This window comes from Dasypus novemcinctus, chromosome 16 (assembly GCF_030445035.2).
Source record: "Dasypus novemcinctus isolate mDasNov1 chromosome 16, mDasNov1.1.hap2, whole genome shotgun sequence".
NCBI classification, from domain to species: Eukaryota; Metazoa; Chordata; class Mammalia; order Cingulata; family Dasypodidae; genus Dasypus; species Dasypus novemcinctus.
Window position 1 is genome coordinate 57,861,618 of NC_080688.1, and position 20,535 is coordinate 57,882,152.

At 35.1% G+C, this 20,535-nt stretch overlaps 1 protein-coding gene across 1 annotated transcript in view; it reads left to right on the forward strand.

Annotated features, from left to right (window-relative positions):
• PIK3C3 (phosphatidylinositol 3-kinase catalytic subunit type 3) overlaps positions 1–20,535 on the forward strand; it is a 195,244-nt gene that overhangs the window by 55,981 nt on the left and 118,728 nt on the right. The window contains exons 5-7 of the mRNA XM_058277607.2: positions 13,974–14,060; positions 15,980–16,075; positions 18,612–18,683. Coding sequence (XP_058133590.1) covers positions 13,974–14,060; positions 15,980–16,075; positions 18,612–18,683 — 255 coding nt within the window. The remainder of the gene's footprint in view (positions 1–13,973; positions 14,061–15,979; positions 16,076–18,611; positions 18,684–20,535) is intronic.

A 20,535-nucleotide genomic window follows, 5' to 3' on the forward strand; every position in this document is an offset into this window, starting at 1 on the left:
AATTGATGAACACATATTGGAGCATTGCAATTAAATGTGGATTATAGTTTATATTATAGTTTAAACTTTCTCCTGCACAATTTTGTAAGTTATGACAAGATATATAATGACCTGTATCTGTCATTGTAGTGCCATTCAGGACGATTCCAGTGTCCCGAAAATGCCTCCATGTTACATCTATCCTTCCCTCTCCTGCCCCTCAGAACCTCCAGTGGCCAGTGCTTGCACACTAGAATAGCAATAAGTCTATAGTAGAATAAACAGTAAGCCTACTCTAGTCCATTGTTCATTCTCCAATCTTGAGGATTCAGGGATGATGATGCCTACTCCACCTCTAATTGAGAGGGGGCTTAGATCCCATGGGGCAGATGGATAGGACTATCTGGCAGTTGTAGACTCTCTCTGTTCCTTAGAGTGTCACTGTCCATCATCATCCTGTTAGTCGTTCTGGGTGAGTTGAATCAGCTAGAGAATAGGTTGAGAGTCTCTTGAGAGTCAGGGCCCAACTAGCACATGGAAAGCCCAGTGTTTCTGTATATTTTAAAAATAGTTCATTTGTGGTTACCCTGTGGTTTGTATTACACAGCCTACATCACATTCTCTGTTCCCATATCCTATTTCCCCTTTTTATGTTGTTTTTGTCCCATTTTATACATTTTATTTTACATTTCCAGTATCAGGAAACATGCCTCTTTCTTGTTCAGTTGTATTCTGAGTTTTACAAGAATTAAAGAGTAGCATTGTATATGGAGGATATAGTACTATTGGATTTTGAATGTACCCTTATTGATAATTTGCATTTTTTTCCACACTACTCCAAGCCAATCTCTCCTGTCTTTTCTTTCAACCTGAAGAATTCCCTTTAGTAATTTTTCTTAAAAAAAGATTTATTTATTTATTTATTTCTCTCCCTTTCTCCCCCCACCCCAGTTGTCTGTTCTCTGTGATTTGCTGCGTCTTCTTTGTCCGCTTCTGTTGTTGTGAGTGGCACATGTTTCTTTTTGTTGCATCATCTTGTGTCATTTCTCCATGTAGGCGGCGCCATTCCTGGGCAGGCTGCACTTTCTTTCACGCTGGGCAGCGCTCCTTACGGGGTGCAATCCTTGTGGGTGGGGTTCCCCTATGCGGGGGACACCCCTGCGTGGCACGGCACTCCTTGTGCGCACCAGCACTGCGTATGGGCCAGCTCCACATGGGTCAGGGAGGCCTGGGGTTTGAACCGCGGACCTCCCATGTGGTAGACGGACGCCCTAACCACTGGGCCAAGTCCGCTGCCTAGTAATTCTTGTAGGTCAGTTCTCTTGTTGATGAACTCTCTAGTTTCTATTTATTTGTGAATATATCATAATACTGGCTTCTTGTCTCCATGATTTCTAATGAGAAATCGGCACTTAGTCTCATTGTGGATCCCTTGTATATGATGAATCAACTTTCCTTGCTGTTTTCTGCATTCTCTCTTTATCTTTGTCTTTGGCATTCTGATTAGTATGTGTCTTAGAGTAAGTCTATTAGGATTTATTCTGTTTCTAGTGTTTTGCACTTCTTGGGCATGTATATTTATTTTATGTCTTACATAAGAGTTGGTAAATTTTTAGTCATCATTTTCTCAAATACTTTTTCTGCCCCTTTCCCCTTCTGTTCTCCTTTTGGAACTCCCACGATGCGTATGTTGGTATGCTTCATGCAGTCACTCAGGTACCTTAAATACTGCTTAATTTTTTTCTATTCTTTATCTGTTCTTCTGACAGTGTGATTTTGATTGTCCTGGTCTTCTAGTTCACAGATTCTTTCTTCTTCCTGTTCAGAAATGCCTCTTCTACCTCTTGCCTAGCATTTTGTTGAAGATTGTTTATGTATTAAGGCTCTTCCTTGATGTTTGGTCCAACTTATACTGGACCTTTAGAGTAGCCTGTGTTTGTTCAGATTTTCTCAGACCTTCTGCACCTGAATCTTACCCTGCACATGTGGTACTTTTAAGATTGCCTTTTTAAATGAATAAGAAAACTTCCATTCCTTTGTTCCTTCTCTGGGAATCTTGATCTGTTCTGTTTGTTTTTGTGTGGATTTTCTCCCCAGCTCCTATGATTTGTTTAACTTCTTTCTCTCACTCATTGCTCACTTTTAATCATACTTTTTGGTCGTTGGTCCTGTCCTGTTCACTTTCACTTACTTCCCAGTTAGGGTATCCCCATGTTCAAAATGTTCTGTGTTTTTGTTTAGGTGATCCAGCGATCAGAGACTGAGTGAGTGTGCATCTGTTGCCAACACTGCTGTCCCAGTCTCTTATTTGCCTGAGATACTGTGTCTTCAGCTGCTTTCTTCTACCTTGGGTCTCTGGGGGCTTGGGTACCTGTGCCTGGATGTGTGTGGGATTCTGACTTGCTGCTCTTAGTGACTCTTTGTCTGAATCCATGGCAGGAAGGCCATAGGCTGTGCTGCCTCTCTGTGACCCTTAAGCTATGTGTGACTGAGTGACGGGATGGGGAGTGGGGGTCCAGACTGGCACTTCCAGGATGTAAATCTCTTACTTGACATTGGTGTTTTCGCTCCTTTTTCTTCAGTTTAGCATTTGTTGAGTCCTTTTCCAGTTTCTGTCATTCTCCAGAGTTCCAAGCAAGTGGGATGTGTCCTTTTATTAGTTGTTTCAGCGAGCAGAATTTTCTAGTGGCTGTCTTACGTTTTTGACGACATTAGCAGAGCGCCACATGATGACATTTGGTAATTTGCTTTTAGAGAAATGAGAAGCATAGACATAGCCAGAGAGGTGTTTTGACAAATGAAGGCATTACCTTTCACTTTACGCTTTTAAAATTAGTAAAACTATAACAACCCATGTCAAATTTGAGTAGTAATAAGATACATTATAACTGGGTTGAAAAGACCCCTGAGTTAAAGTTCTTACCTACGTGGCTCATTGAATAACCAGTTATTTCTGTATTTGTGGATTTTTTTCATTAATAAAATGTGGTCATTTGGATTCCATTCTCTCTGCTACTTACAGGAATCACAGTAATGCCATTATTATTATTACCATGTTAGCCATTCTGAAAAGGAAACTTTTAACTTAGAAACTTTTGTTCATAGATTATAGGAAGTTAATTATACTTTTCATTAGTTCTGAATAAATTTCTGTAATGAAGTAAATGTGTGTATGAAATAATTTCTGTAAATAAACTGAATTCTGGATAAAATTAGTTTAATAGAATAAATTATTTGGTATGATTTTTCCCCTTATTATGATTATGTAATTTCATGTTTTCAGGCTATAAGAGTTAAGTTGCTAAAGTTACTTTCAATTCTATATTTCAGGGCTTTTCTTGGGAAGGTGGTATTCTTGGTAAGAAATATCTATACTTGTTTAGGTCTCTTTAATTATGGAAGGTATGCTTTTTCCAGAGTTGAGCTGCTTAATAATTTATGTTATTGCTAGGGTAACTTTATAATCATAGTTTTTTACCCTCCAAGTAGTTCACTAATGAACTGCCATTAGTTGTGGTGGGAATAGTATATAGTATGCACTATTAGAGTAGATGTAGCAATTTAAGTTTGTGAATATGCCATCCATAATCATTTAACTTCTAAGTAAATGCACATACAAAATCCATACAGTGTTTTGTATATTTTTAGGTATATTATGGTTACATTTTATCCGTAGTATAAAAGTAGTTGAACCTTGACTATACATAGTAATGAGTATAGTAAAAAAAATATTATGTTTTCAGAAAACATAGCACCCCATTTGTGTATTTTATCTGTAATAATGTAATTTAAACACAAGAAACAAAACAGACAGCTTTTCTTTTTTTTTTTTAATGACTACATTTAGAGGTAGGAAATGGTGATCGAAAGAGTTTCAGAAATTTGTTTCTTTCACAAAAGAAAAATCAGAATCCTGCTTCTAAATTTGGGTTGGGCAGAGAAGTTTCATTTTATTTCCTTTCTTAGATGTCTTGGAAATGACACTAATAACAGAATTATGATTACAGTTGCTCAAAGTTTTCAAGGCTATGAAACGTGTTTTGTGGTACCAGCAAAATCATAAAGATACCTCTTAGTTATAGGATTTTATACAAATATGTGTAACTTTGTAAAACATAGCTTATTTGATTTGATTCTATGTTGTTTTTATTTTGGGTTATAACAAATATTTAGGAATCTTTTGTAAATTTGTTACTAAAACTACATGGTAGAATCCTTTTTATTAGTCACTTTGGTTTGCTTCCTGTTGTCTAAGACCATCAAAACTTTTAGATTTGTCTTTAAACCAATGGTAGCAAGTTAGACTAAATTAGTTTTTGTCAATGTAAGATAGAACCTGAAAAAGGAGCATTGATTTATACTCTTTCAACTGTTGTCTGTCTTTACATCTATAGTTTCTGCTTAAAAAATATAAAGTAATATGCACCCCCATCCCCAGATGGCTCCCTTGTCTGTCTACTTACTATTTCAGCTCATCATCTTTAGTACACATTGGGAACTGAACCTGGGACCTCCCATGTGGGAGGTGGGTGCCCAGCCACTTGAGCCACATATGCTCCATTATCATGCTTTTAAAACTAGATTAATCTCTGAGATGTGTAACTAAATGAAACTTTTACGAGACACAGTCTCTTACTCTGGAAAAATAACATTTACATATCAAGTTTGAAAGTGAATTGAAGAATTATGGCCAAGATTTTATTATTCAGGAAGATAGAAGAAACTCTTGCCAAGAATTAAATACATGTGCATGTGTGCAAACTCTGTCTTTCACACACATAGACACATAAATACACATAACTTCTTTTGTAATTTCAGTTCAAATGAATTACTATATATAACTACATTTTGTCTTAAGATGTAAATTGTTACATAGCTTATATTTGATTTGATTCAGATAGGGACTCTTACTGTCCTAGGTTTGTGGAAGAATTATACTTTTTAATAATACAAATGCATAAAGGTGTCATGGTGCATTATGCAAATATATTAGCTGATCAGCAGTGTATTCTGGTTAACATGTATTTGTTATATTTAACTCAGTTGTATTCTAGACTCAGGCAAGTGTTAGATTTGAAAGAGTTAAATTATAGCTTTTAACTTCAAGGACTTTAGAGGAAAAATATGTGAAGTTGTTGAATAAATGAAACCTGAATAATCAGGTAGGAAAAAATTGTCTTATATGGAAGTACCAAGTTATTTTATTGACCAATATTTATATAGATGTTTTAAGAGATAAAAACGATAATATTTATGTAGTTCTTTAGTTGGACTAAGTTGAAAAGCCCTTGGAAAAAGTAATTTGAGAGTGTGCAGTCATGTTAATACCTGGGTTTTATTTTAGATGATTAAGTTAAATTAATCAGATGGGTCCTTATTCTTTGAATTTTTATTATGAAGTAAAAGAAATCATAACTTTTTTGTCTGTCCTCAACATGATTTTTTTAAAATAGAGAAGTAAATGTTTACAGAAGGATCATGCACAAAATATAGAGTTCCCAAATATACATTCGCATTTTTAACAATTTGCATTAGTGTGATACTTTTGTTACAATTGATGAGAGAATATTAATTTTACTATTAACTGTAGTCCATAGTTTACATTAGATTTCACTGTTTATGTCGTACTCTCCTATGGTTTTGATTTATTGTTGTTGTTGTTTTTTAAATTTTTGTTCTGGCAGCATAATATGCCACCTAAAATTTCCCCTTTTAACCACAACCAGGAATATAATTCAGAGATGTTAATTACATTCAAATTGTTGTGTTGCTATCACCACTAAATATTACCAAAACATTTCCATTACCCCAAACAGAAACTCTGCATCAATTCAGCATTAAGTCCTCATTCCTTATCCCCATCCTGGCCCCTGGTAACCTGTATTCTAGTTTCTAACTATGAATTTGCTTAGTCTAATTATTTCATTTTTGAGAAATTATGCCGTATTTCTTCTCATCTGTATAAGCACCACTCAGTGGTTTTTTCAACGGAGATTTCCATTTATTTATTTTTTATTTTTAAAATAATAAACTTTAATTTTAAAACAGTTTAGGTTTAGAAATAATGCAGAGAAAAGTACAGAGTATTCCCGTATATCCCCACACACATAATTTCCCCTATTAGTAACATTTTGCATTAGTGTGCTAAATTTATTACAATTAATGAAGCAGTATTGACATATTATTAACTATTAAGCCCATAGTTTACATTAGAGTACTCTTTTTATATTGTACAGTTCTATAGGATTTGGCATAATGACACGTATTCACTGTATTTAAAAAATATTGTTAATTTTTATTTTATTTTTCTAATTACAGAGTTAGTATATATCATCTACTATGGTAAAGATTGTTAAAGCACAAAGAATAATATAAAAGTCACCTCTAAGCCACCACCCAGAAATAATATTCTTTATATTCTTTCAGTAAATTTGTAAATATATGTGTGTTCTGTATGGACATGCTTGTGTGTATTTTTAAATTGGGATTATACTGTGTGTCTGTGCCTGTGCTTGTATTTAATAGAGCACTGCTTTTACTTTTAATAGTGTGTCAAAATTGTTCCAGGTAATTTAAGATACTTCTACAACAGTAAAGTCTGTAGGGTTTTCCATAGTATAGCTTGCGGTCACCCCTCGGGCTGAAGTGTGGTTTGCTGGCCTGGCGGGGGAGCAGCCGCTGCAGGCCAAGCCGCTGCCCCCATAATAGGGTGGCTGGTCGGACTCACCGCCACCCCTGAAGGGAGCTTGGCATGGGTGCAGAGTGCCCTCGGGTCTCCCCTTCTTGGCAGCCATGCTTCTGCAGCCGCCCCTCCTCCCGGATGGCGCCACACAATGCCTGTGGGGCGGCACCCTTCTTCTTCTTTCTCCCTGCGCAGGCGCAGGGCGGAAAATTCCAGTCTGCCCTTTTCCCCTCCCCCGACAGTAGCAACAGCCAGGCGTGGGCGGAAAAATCCAGTCTGCCCTTCTCCCTCCCCCGACAGCAGCAACAGCCAGGCGTGGGCGGGAAACTCAAGTCTGCCCTCCACCCCAGCAACAGCAGCCACCAATCCCTAAACCCTGCCCCTTCCCCCAGCAACAGCGACAGCCAATCCCTAACCACCACCCCTCCCCCGTCCGGTACCGCCCACTGAGCTTTCGCCGGCAACCAATCAGAACAGGGCGTGGCTTCGACCAATCAGCCTTCCCCAGCCCCTATAAAACTGTTGCCTCTCCCTCAGTAAAGTGGACTTGCGTGTTTACCTTGTCTCCATTGTTCTTCTGCCGTGCGCCCTCCAGTCCTGAGAGCCCCCGACAAGGGCCTGGCCTCCCTTGTCCCCAGTTCGTCGCCGGCTTCTCCGGGCGACCCCTTCGTCGCCGGCTTCGCCGGGCGACCCTGTCAGCCGAACCGCGCAACCCCTTGTGAGACCGATCCCTCGTCTGCTGCCGGACCGACCCCTCGTCCCAAGCGGGACCGACCCCTCGTCCGCAGCCAGACCCCACCTCTACCAACCGAGCAAGCCGCAGCAGCATTTAATAGAGCACTGCTTTTACTTTTAATAGTGTGTCAAAATTGTTCCAGGTAATTTAAGATACTTCTACAACAGTAAAGTCTGTAGGGTTTTCCATAGTATAGCTGTAACATAATTCTTCTTAGCTATCTTCTCTAGTTGTTCCTTCAAAATATTTGCAATGCTGTGCTATTATAAAGTCATGAACCAATTTAAATTTTCGTTGGCTTGAAAGAAAAAGGGACAATTATTCTTTTGAGTTGATTTTAAATGGCTTATTTGATTTGCTGATAATGCCTATTTCTAAATTATTAGACTTAGTCATAAGGTACATGTGGATACTTAAAATTAGGATTAAAGTTTGAGGAACATTTTTTTAAATTCTTTTATTTCATCAGATATATTCTGTCATATGTGTTTATCTTGTTTTCACAACTGATGTTAAACCCTTAAGGGATCATACCATCTCTTAATAAACAAAAATACAAACAAAAATGAATCTGCCTTTCATAATATCTTTGCGTTCAGGCCATATATCTGGTACATGATAAATACTTGATTGATTTTTATTTTAGAAAGGAAGTAGGTACATGACTATGAAAGAAACTGGCAGGCAAATTTGTGAAGCATAAATCATTTCTCTCCACCTTCTCTTTGAGTTAGCATCTCTGTGTTTGTCTGTATCTCTCTCCTAGTTTACCACTCCATGATTCTTAGTCATACTTAAAACATAGAAAAATATCATTTTCAGTCCTTCCCACTCCTTTCTCCCTTCCTTTGTTCTTTTTTTAAAAAAATTCTTTCCTTTGTTTAAATATAGTGTCTATTAAGGAAAAATCTAGAACATAAAGTACCTCAAGAAAGCCAGTGCCTAAGGTTAGCATCTAATATATGTATAGATCTTCCTGTCCTCACCCTGAACAGAACTTGATTTATTTAGTAAGTATTTACTGAAGGCTTCCATCATGGTCTCTCTTTAATGCCTGACAAATCAATTAAGCTCACTGAAATGCTGACAAAAAGACTCTTTCCTTTGCCTGGCAGGTTTCATCCTGTATTCTAGGCTTTTTGCCCCAGACTGTCTCATTTCCTTATCATTCTAAACACTGTTAGAAATGTGATATATGTGTCCTTGTAATTTACTGTGCATATGGAAATGTATGTGAAGATCCTCTAAGTAGGAAAGGCTTTCCCCTCCTGATCTCCTGATATTTCCTGTCACAGTTCCCAGTTCATTAATTTCATATCACTGTTTCAAATTGCATTTACACATTTAAGCATTAACAATATTAATGACTTGCCCCTCTGCTGCTTTTAAGTTCTTTGAATACAAGGAACTTGTGGATGGAAAACTGTTACTTAAAACAGCAATCAGGTGACATATATTTACATTAAGAATACATAATACTATAGAAAAGTGGTCAGGGCTGTTGTTGGAATTTTTTTTTCCCAGCTTCCTTTTCAGGGTCACTGCCTTCTCCTCTGTTCCCTCCACCACAAGTTGTTGGGCAGAATTTCAAAGTGTAAACACATTTGTTTTTCTGCTCTCCCCCCTTTGCATATAGAGGGCTTTCAATAAATTCATTGAATGAATTAATTGTAGATTCTATCATTCAAGAAGCTTATAAGAACAAGGAGCAATGAACTATGAGTTGTGGGGATCATGGAAGTCTCTGTTGCCGGGGATCACTGTCTGCTTTTCCAGATGTTCTTTGTCTATATACAATGTAGCAAAATGTCCTACTTTTATCTCTGCCCTTAGTACTTGTATTGAACACATACTAACTGAGATATCTTCCTCAAGCACATATTTATTTCCTTCCATTAAATCTGATAATAGATGATTAGTACTCCAGGTATTTTCCTGAGTATGTTATTATTTGGTTCTTGGAGATCCCTTTATATAAATACCTTTTAAAGCTACTTGCTGTTTAATTCTTAGAGAAGTTTAGGAAAGGGAGGTTCAATAACTCTGCCCTTCTTTTTTGACAGAAGACTTCTATTCCGAGCTCTATATGTATTTGAATTCTGTAGAAACCTGTGCTTTTTTAAAAAGGGAGAATGAAACTTTTAATGATTTCTTGACCCATCTCCTTCCTCAGATGGGTACCCTAGTGAGAATTATTGCTTCAGAAGCTGTTTTAAAGCAGATTATGTGGCTTTTACGCTGCTGTTTAAAATAACACAGATTTTCTCTTTGGAAAGATCTTGGTTAGTGACATTTCAGACCCAAAAAAGAAATACGCATTGTTATGCCAATAATAAAGTAAGTCATGCTCTTAACTATGTTTTAAAGTTCGTCTTTGATGTTTAGTATCTCTAGAAGTTCTGTCTGGGGCTAATTAGAAGCTGTTTTGGACTGGTGAAAACTGCCCAAGTCTGTCTACATACCTTGTTATCAGCACTGTAAGTATTGTAATGACATGGATTGCTTACAACTTGCATAATGCTTTATGATTTTATAAAATTTCAACAAATTTTTAAGAGAAAAAGCATTATGTTTGATGAAATGAAAGTTGAATGGGAGAGTTGTAGGAAATTATCTTGGGGAGGAAGGCTGTGGTTGGTCATGCTCCCTAAAGTACAGCTAAGGACTCTGCCATCTCTAGACTCTCTCCCCTTCTCACTATGCATTTGAACAAATGATTATATTATGTGATAATTAAGTGCTGTGCTAGTTAGTCTCCAAAGATGGCCCACAATGAAACATGCCTCCTGATATTCATATCCTTCCACATTGATCTTGCTGGCTCTGTAAGTCGTTTTCAGTAATACATTACAGCAGAAGTGATGTTGTGCCTGTTTTAGGCCTAAGCCTTAAGATAGTGTGATAGTATTTCTGCACTTTTGGGAGTGCTGAATTACCATGTAAGAAGTCAGGACTGACCATGTTCAAAGACCACTTGGAGAGAGGCACTGAGACTACATGGGGAAAGAGCCCCCACCACCTGACTGAGCTCACCCTTTCCCACTAAGGCATTAGGAATATGAGTGAAGCCACCTTGGACATTTCAGCTCCAGCCACCAAATGACTACAGTCTCTCTTAAGTGAGAAAAATAGAAAAAAAAAATCCAGTTGACCTTCAAGAAGATGGCTTCTCCAAGAATCATGATAAATAATAAAATGTTGTTTTAAGCCACATTTTTGGGCTAGTTTGTTATGTAATAATAGATAAGTGATACATGTGGTATCACTTTAAGTGGAATCAATTTAAGTGGTAGCTTTCCAGTTCTGTCTCGCTTATAAAACTAATTCAAGTAGAAAAATATGTGGAATTTCTACCTTCAGGCTCAAAGCCTTGTGCAGGAAACAAACATGTAAACAAAAAGTCATCACAGTATAAATGGTACCTCTCCTTTTGTAATTGCTTTTGTACCCAACAGTATCTTAAAGTTCTTTCCTTATAAGGGCGTGTCTTAATTTGTCAGGGCAACTCACAATCACAGTGGATTGGCTCAACAACAGGAATTTACTTTCTCATGGTTTTGGAGGCTAGTAGTCCAAAAGCAAGGTCTCAACAGGGCATGCTTTTTCCCAGTCCATAGCTTTCTGATGCTGACTTGCCATAATTTCTTGAGGTGCCTTGCTGGCATCTCTTCCTCTGTCACATGGCTTCTCCTTCCTTCTACTTATCCTGCTCAGTCATCTCTGTAGATTTCCTCCTTATAGAGACTCCAGTCATGGATTAAGGCCCACCTGATTCACTTTGGCCTTATCTAAGTAAGATATTTGAAGATCCTTTTCACAAATGAGTCTACACCTTATTAACATGTTCAAAGGTCTTATTTACAAATGAGTTCATACGGACAGGAATGCAAATTAACTTGAACATGTCTTCTGTGAGGTACATGATTCAGTCCCCAGCAGGGCATATAGATTTTCCACATTCTTTTTGATTGTAGTATTTCATAGTTAAGTGTAGCATAGTTTATATCACTTCTCACTTTTGATGAAATTTACATTCTTTTATATTGACTTTTTGGTATTGCAAATAATTGTGCACAGATCTGAATGTTGCTAGAATAATTTAAACTTGTCCTACAAAGTGGCTTTAATAATTTATGGTACTGCCATTCTGGCCATATATTCATTGTAGTTGTTTACAGATAGGATTGGGAAAGGCCATGTTTAGTATTCAAATAGGAAGACTAAGGCATATGCTATATAGGATGTAATACATAAACACAGCAAAAATAAATTCTGGAGCTAGTGAAAATCGCTTTAACAAAATTACTAATTTGTCCTGATGATTTAGTAGGAGAGCATAAAAAAGCCCAATAACATTCTCCCATAGTTAAGCTTAATCTGCTAGTCCCAGTTTTTTCCTCATAGAAAATTTACAAGGAATCTTCTATTGTATCATAAATATGAAACCACTGTTCCGTAAATTACAGAAATTAGTTGAACCAGAATCTCTTAGTGTATTAAAAGAGAAAGGATAACAAGGATTATGGAAGAAGAAGGGGCTTTAGAACCATACAGACATGAGCTTTAAACCTAGCTCTGCCACTTCATTGTAGTAGTTTAATCATCTACAAACTGAGGTCAAAACTATCTACTTCACAGTGTGGTTATACAGAGTGTGACATGTAAATAATTTTTTTTTTTAATTTTTAATTTCTTTTTCTCCCCTTCCCCCCCAGTTGTCTTCTCTCTGTGTCCATTCGCTGTGTGTTCTTCTGTGACTGCTTCTATCCTTATCAGCAGCGCAGGGAATTTGTGTTTCTTTTTGTTGTGTCATCTTGTTGTGTCAGCTCTCTGTGTGTGGCGCGCCATTCCTGGGCAGGCTGCACTTCCTTTCACGCTGGGCGGCTCTCCTTACGGGGCACACTCCTTGCACATGGGGCTTCCCTACGCGGGGGACACCCCTGCGTGGCAGGGCAGTCCTTGCGTGCATCAGCACTGCGCATAATAGGCCAGCTCCACACGGGTCAAGGAGGCCCCGGGTTTGAACCGCGGATCACCCATGTGGTAGGCAGATGCCCTATCCATTGGGCCAAGTCCGCTTCCCTGTAAACAACTTTTTTCCTCCCTTTTTGCTATATATGGTCTAGGAAATAAATTCATCTTACTGATTTTTACTGTTACTTTGTAAAAGTCATGCACGCAAAGGATGTCATGACTTTATGTATTTCATTCCTTTTAAAAACTAGTTTAGAACATGTTACAAAGCAGATATATGCCTATAAAAACTACATGAAATAATAATACTTGCCATGTTTTGCATCCATTACCTAATCATTGGAATTTGGGGATTAGGAATATAAATTAATACTGGGATTTTTAAGGATGTGGGCTCAAATGATATAGTTGGAAAATGGAGTACTAGAATTGGAACCCAGGGCTTCTGGCTCTTAATCTAATACTCTTTACTTTAATGTCAGCCATGCCTTATCCTCTTTTTGTTCCCCTTTGATTGTTTCTTGATCTGTTTCCATGTTGCTCACATATTTGTTTAATGTTCCACCAATGCCAACCCGTATTTAAAGTAGTCTCTGCTTCATGTGAGGAATTATACTAAGCACTTACTGATGTCTTTTTATCCATTTTTATCTAGAGATTACCCGAAATTAAATGGAATGTATTATTTGGAAGTTGATGTTATTTTTACATTTCAGTGATTCACACCCTTTTAGTTGAGTCAGTATTTTCATTTCTAAAATAGCATGACCATGTAACTGTTAGAAATGTTGCTTAGTTGAGATAGGTAAAAAAATGATGATAAAGATTTTTAGTTCTATGAGAGAGATAGTAACTGGTGGCAGTGTGGGAAAATAGTTGATGCAGCAAGCTACTAATAAATAAGATTTTGTACATTTTTGTTTGATGCCGTGAACTTGTGAAAGAAATGGGGTTTTTATACATGAATAATGCTGATATTTAAAATAATATTTTCTAAGTACGAGAAGCCTTCCAATTTGAGGACAACTTATCTACTGTGTGGATTTGAAGGGTCAATGTATTATTACTTAATTTATGAAACTAAGGGTAGGTTAGTATGTAAGACCTTCAGACAACTACCACCTCCACATCAGAAAGTTTATACCATTGCTTTCTAAAGTTAAAACACATGAATATGTGTGTACTTAAACTTGTAGTGTTAAATTACAGATCCATGAGAAATGCCCTACAGTGTGTAACAGTTTGTTATTTTTCATGTTCGTTAGATTGAAAATTGGAAGAAGGAGTTTATTTCCCATTCAGGGAACTAGGCTTATCATAATTCCCTCCCTTTGTAATAGTCAAAATATAAGAAATATAGAACATGGAGAGACCAATTTTCTTTATTCTTTAGCATGTTGATATACCAGAGTATGGACCTATTTTTAAAATCGTGTTGTATTGTTTTTCCTGTGTCTTTGGCCAAGTTTTTTTATCCTGATAGCGTGTATGGTTTCTGCTGTGTGTAGGAGTGGTGTCATGTATGAAATTGGCATTACCATTCTTCATTCTACTTGCTGTCAGATCTTTGTTAAAATTATCTCCATTATATTTGTTTTGCAGCTCACCAAGGCTCATCGACAAGGACACATGGTGAAAGTAGATTGGCTGGACAGATTGACATTTAGAGAAATAGAAATGATAAATGAGGTAGGTTTTCTCTCTCTTTATTTCAAAATCTTTTCTCAAAATTTCTAACTCAATTCTTTTTTTGAGAAGAATTGTTTATTGCCAGGTATTGCACAAATGTGGGTTATCAGGGTTGATGTGTAGTTTGGAGTTCTAGCCTAATAACTGGAAAACTTGGTATATCTGCATTTCTTATATTTTATTGTAAAGTTAAACAATAAAGCAGGTAGTAGATCTCATAAGTGTATTAAGTACCATATAAGCAGAGCTTGTGTTGGCTTGATTTCTGACTTGTATCTTTCCTTTATCTCTTTGTCTCTGTCTCTTTCTTATGACAGTTCATATTTTAGTTCTAGTCATTGCTAGATAAGTCTTCCATAAGCACAGCGCTACCTCTTCGCTTGTTACCTTAATTCATCTTTAGCATGTCCTCTCCCTATTAAGACACTGTTTGTCTTACGTACGACAGATAGGAATCTATACCCTTAATAAACTTACATGGTTCAGATAATTTGTTTCTTGACCTTGTGTGTTGAGCCAGAATATTAATTACAACATAGCTTCAATGAGATCCTTTCCACAACTTATTTTTAAAATGTGATGTTCTTGTATATTTGCTCTGTGTGTAGAGGGGAGAAATAGCAATTGTAATAATCAGGTTAGGAGAGAGGAATATCAGTTTTCTAATATACCTAGCGTATAAAGACCACCACAGGGTAAAACTGCTTAATGTATATCATCTGAACAGGTGGAAAGAGAGAAATTTTTAATTTTATAATGGACACTTATAAAAGCTAGATTCTAGCATTGTTTTCTTTTTAAATACATGTAGTGCTGTTTAGCAGTATTTTTATTCAATATTAATACTGCACATCTTTTCTAAATTCTTTATACAGTCTCATGTATACTTAAACTAGAAGAAAGTTTCCTTTTTTCAACTTTTATAATAGTCACATTCTAAAGATGTTTAATCAAAATATTTACTTATATTTTTCTGTTCTTCAACTTAGGTGCTCCTGGGTAATAGAAAATATAATGTTGGGGTTTAGTTTGTCCAGCTCCCTTTCCCCCATCCCCTTAACTGCCACTACTACCCCCTCAACTCTTAAAAGTAAGAGACTGTTACCATTACCACAGTAGACTGTAATATGCTTCATAAAGTTGAATATTCTAAGTGATCTCTTCAGAACTGTATGATTTTATGCATATAGATTTAAAGCCATTTATAAAGCTGTTTTTGGGTGAAGATTAATAGCCTTTTAGATTTAATTTCACGTTCACGTCATCATCACTATAGTATTTGCTTTTTAAAGGAAATAAATTTACATGGAGAATCAACATTTTTGATGTTGAGGGAAGAAGTAACTATTCACCACTATTCTATTCCGAAAGTGTGCTGATTAAAATTTACATATGGCCACATGTTACAGTAAAACCATCTGTAAATTGTGAAAAATGTTTTATCTGTTAAATTCCTTCAGTCTTTAGTTACAGACTTTGTTGTACTATTAGGTTTGTTTGGTTGGTTGCTTGGGTTTTTTGTTTTTAATTTTTATTAAATTTTTATAGTTGGATTGGTCATACATTAAGAGTAAATGATATTTGCTTAAAATTGTTAGAAGTACAAAACATCTTTATTTTAGAAATAAAATTGTTCTCATGCATATATATACACAAAATACCTTCAAGATTTCATCTAATAAAATCTGAACTACCAAATAAACAAAAAAGTTATTAAGTGTAAGAAGGGAGTTGTAAGTGAACAGTAAAAACTGCTGGATAAAACAAGTGTTGTATGTATGTAATAATGAAATAAAAATTTTATGTTGTTAGTATTACTTGATATATACAAGCAATACTGCATTGGGGAAAAGATATCTACTGATCCTTTAAGAGAAAGTTGAAGATGACTCTTCATAACAATCTCTCTTTTTTTTCAGAGTGAAAAACGAAGTTCAAATTTTATGTACTTGATGGTTGAGTTTCAGTGTGTCAAGTGTGATGATAAGGAATATGGTATTGTTTATTATGAAAAGGTATTTGCCTTGGAACTGTTTCTGGACTCTAAAGTAGAGGGGAGGGAAAACATTTAAAAAAATTACTGGTGTTCCTGCTGAGATGAATTATTTGGTTGTAGGATAGCAGCAGACAGCTGTCAGCAGCAGCTGTTTATGTATACACAAATCAAATCATATACCTACAACAGGATTACAAAAGCTGATCATTCATGTAATGTATTTCTGGGTTAGAGAATTCAATAAGCATCCAAGTGATTAAAAACTTTTTGATTAATTGCTCCGCATAGGGGCAATCAATGCACTAAAGTAAACTTTATTAATAATTGTTTATTTGAAAAGTAAAAGTAATTGTTTAAGTGATAGGCTATTAAAAGTTAAAGGTATGTTTGTTATTTCAGTGTATATGTGTTAGGTTGAAATTGAATATGTAACCCTAACGTAAGTATGCTTATGAAAGATTTCCTGAGTGTGCATTTATTTTTATAATATATATAAAATTAAGCCATGTTATCATTAGGCTGAATAATATGATGAACACATTCATAGGTTTGCTTTGATCTACTCATTACATCAGAGAAAATAGTTCTGTATTTGGTATGTAACTACTTGAAAAATATCTGTGCCGTAACTACTTACTGAAGGGATTCATTTAAGTACTACAGAAATAATTCTTTATAGTTTGCAGATCACATAAACTGGGTACCTTCTGTTATTTTGGAAATACTAGACAAGTATTTAAATCAGTGCAAATAAGGAAAGATTTTTGATAATATGGCATAACATACATCCTAGAATATAGTTGCTTATATACATTATATTTCTTAATGGGAAGCAGTGCTTTAAAATTATTTTTTCTCTTAAGTGTTATTTGTTAAAGATGTCAAAAGTGAATTTTAAAATACATATTATAAACTTAATAAGACATTTTCATAATGTGGGTTTAGGATTTGCAGTTAATTTATGACCATTTTTATGGTGTTTTTTGAAATAAATATTCATATTTTTTCCTTTAGCTTATGTACCTTTCACTTCAGTGAAAGTTAACTTGTTTCAGTTTTTTATTTTATAAATGATGCTCTCTGGGAAAAAAAAGAAGATAGCTAGTTAACATTGTTCATTAATTTGTTAGAAACTGTGTTAAAAGGAAAGAGAAATGTCCGTCAGTGAAAGTCCTTTGGCACCAGTACGTTTTGATAAAATTACATTTTACATTTTATACTGAAAACAGATTCATTACAAGTTATGTTTCCTACCCATATGGGGTTTATACTACATAAACATTTCTAATAGAGATGTTACTTTCAGACATTGGAAATATGAAGGATCTTTTGAAAAACAGCTTTGATAATAAAGGAAGTAATAACAAATAGAAATTAGAAGAATTTAAAGTATTTTTGAAAAGGTTCTTGACCCCATTCTACAGCTTCCTGAAAATTGTTCCTAAATTAGTGCTTGTCTGCCCACCCTGTCATATTTCTATTTAGTATAAAGATTGTGAGGCCAGTGTATTGAATCTAATGGAAATAGACTTTCTTGTCACCTGTCTTTTGTGACAGATAGCCTTAGTGAAGATTACTTGTCACAGTTGGGCTGATGAATGTGTTTTCTGGTGTTGTGACTGAGAACCAGCCTGTTAAACGACGACTGTGGGAATTTGTGGTTTTCTTTAAGACTCAATTACTGAACTAAAATCACAATACTCCTCCTCTTTCAGTCTTTCCTGAATTTTCTCCAAATACCTAAAATTTAAAATATACTAGGCATTTGAAAAAGCTTGATGCTAAGCATACAGTTGTGAGGAAATGAATCTTGACCTTAGTTACTCTAGCCTTTCCCAGTGTGTTTGGTAGTGATATTTATTATGCTCTATTTATTACCTTTTTTTTTTTTTATCGAATTGGATAAAAACGAAAGCCAACATTCTTCAAAAATGATAATGCCAACAAAATGAGACAGATTTATTTCTTAAGAATTGACTCTTGTAATTCAAGTTTGCATTGTGTTAAATAAGTGTCCCTCTGAAGATCAGTGCTGCTAAGTCTCTAGCTATGTAATTCAAGTAACATTGACCCCACACTTAAAATTCTAGTTCTGTGACTAGGAACTCAATTGTAGTCCCTTTAAAAGTTACCAGCATCTACTTAGTAGTTTTGCAAATGATGCAGCACATCCATTATGCAATATTTTAATTATGCTCTGTGGTTTCTTGTTCTAAAGTTTGATAGGACATTTATTTTTGCCCCACTAGCATCTGAAAAAAGTTTCAAACATAACCTAACCAAAAACAATCTAATTTCCATGGACCTAATGGATCTAAAAACTGTAATACAAATTTTATTTTTACACTTTCTCACAATATTTCATCAGCAATAAAAGGGTAAAAATGGATATGCATTTTCAAATGTAGTTGAATGATGGTAAGAATTTATTAAAGGGTGTGATGATATACATTAAATATAAATATGGTGTATGTTAGTGTATAATATTATGTTTTGTTTCTTTCCGTTTAGTTAAGCTTTCTTTTTTTTTTTTAAATTTATACACTGTAATTCAGGATGGTGATGAGTCATCTCCAATTTTAACAAGCTTTGAGTTAGTGAAAGTTCCTGACCCTCAGATGTCTATGGTGAGTTATTGATTGTGAAAATTTTTTATGAAAGTATTTTTCCTCCCACACTATTTTGGCTTAAATCCCCTTCATAAACTCTGGGGAGTAACACTAAGATCAGTGGCTGAAAATTTGGGGGAGATGAGTTTTGTTGCAAAATAAGGAAGGTCACTATAGCTACTAGAACAATTGGAACATGGTGACTTCAGTGATAGTGAGATATATACCTGTTAATGAATTTTTGAGCCAATAGTTCTCTCTCAGAGATAAGAAAGAGTAAGAATTCCTGTTTTGCAGCAGAGGTTTAATTAGCTGGGTTTAGAATTAGAAGGTTCCATGCTATTCACTTTCACAATTTTTGTATATATCACTCTGATCCTGATATTCTAATTAGATTAGCTACATTTCTAATAAGACCCCAAAGTAGATTAAAAGTAGCACATTAGAAGATGTTAACATGATGTCCGAGGTAAATACAGATCAGTAAATCAGTAGTAATGGCTAATAACCTAACACTAAAGGAAGAGATAGAAAAACAAAAAAAGTAGATTGTAAAAAGTTAAAAAGAAGGTTGTTTGAGGAGCTTTTAATTTAGGAACAAATACCCTAAATACCTTCATAATCCCTATAGATAACATAGTAAGATATATTTAATATATGTAAAATCAGCACTGAATTTTCATTATGAAATCAAATTATATGTTGCATTCTGAATATTCAAATCACACAGTGGATATATTTTATTTTAGTATGGTTACATTCAAAATGGCCAAAAATAAACAAGTTTTGGCATATTGGGCATATTGAGACCATAAGTGTCACTTTTGTGTGACTCCTGCCAAAATGATAGGTAAACTGAATTATCTGTATATTTAATTTTTTTTTTTTTTTGGTATTCTTTTTTGAAGAAAATGGTCATCATTAATTTTAGATTTAGCATTATGGATGCTGTAATTTAAGCAAAAGATAAATAACAAATTCTTTTAAATGAAAACAAGCAGTATAAAACAAAAGATTAAAAAAAGAAAACCACCACCTTGGCCTCAGTGCTAAAAAAAATTCAGTTCAGCCTGTAGCTATAGTTATTTATTGATTATATTATATTTCAAATATAATTATATATATTGATTAGATTATATTTCAACAGGAAACTTTGTGTAGTACGGACTTGATATACCACTGTATAAGAAAACAAAACAAAACTATTAAGCGTCTATGATTACAAAAGTGTGATACTGGTACATGTAAATACAAATAGACCAGTAAAATAGAGAGCCCCAAAATAAACCCAAGGATGTATGCAAGTTTAATATATGATAAAGATGGTATTTCATCACTGGGACATAGTACTGGGGTAAGTGGTTATCCATTTGGAAAAATATAAAATTAGATCCATACTTCCTAAAAGAATAAACTCCAAATGGATTAGGGGTCTTAGTATCAAAAGATGAAACCATTGTAATATTTTACTTTTCATCTTTCTAATTATGACTCAAAATCTAGAGGCAGGAAGAGAAAAGATAGATAAATTTGACTACATGAAAAAGAAAAATTACATGGCAGAAATCATATAAAGAAAGAGTCAAAAGACAATTGACAAACTCATCAAAAATATTTGCCACATATATCGTAGACAAAAGGCCAGAATGTATATACATATATAAAGGATTCTTAGCCAAAAAAAACAAAAACACAATTTGGAGTAAAGGCACAAACAGATAATTCACATATGCACCAACTCCCACTCGTACCTCTACCCAAAAAAAAGGGATTATGATCTTTGTGTCTGTCCTCAGTAACTGGCAGTTTCTATAACTGCTAAGGTGACAATACATTTATGTCATGGGTTCTCTAGCAGCTCAGAAAAGGA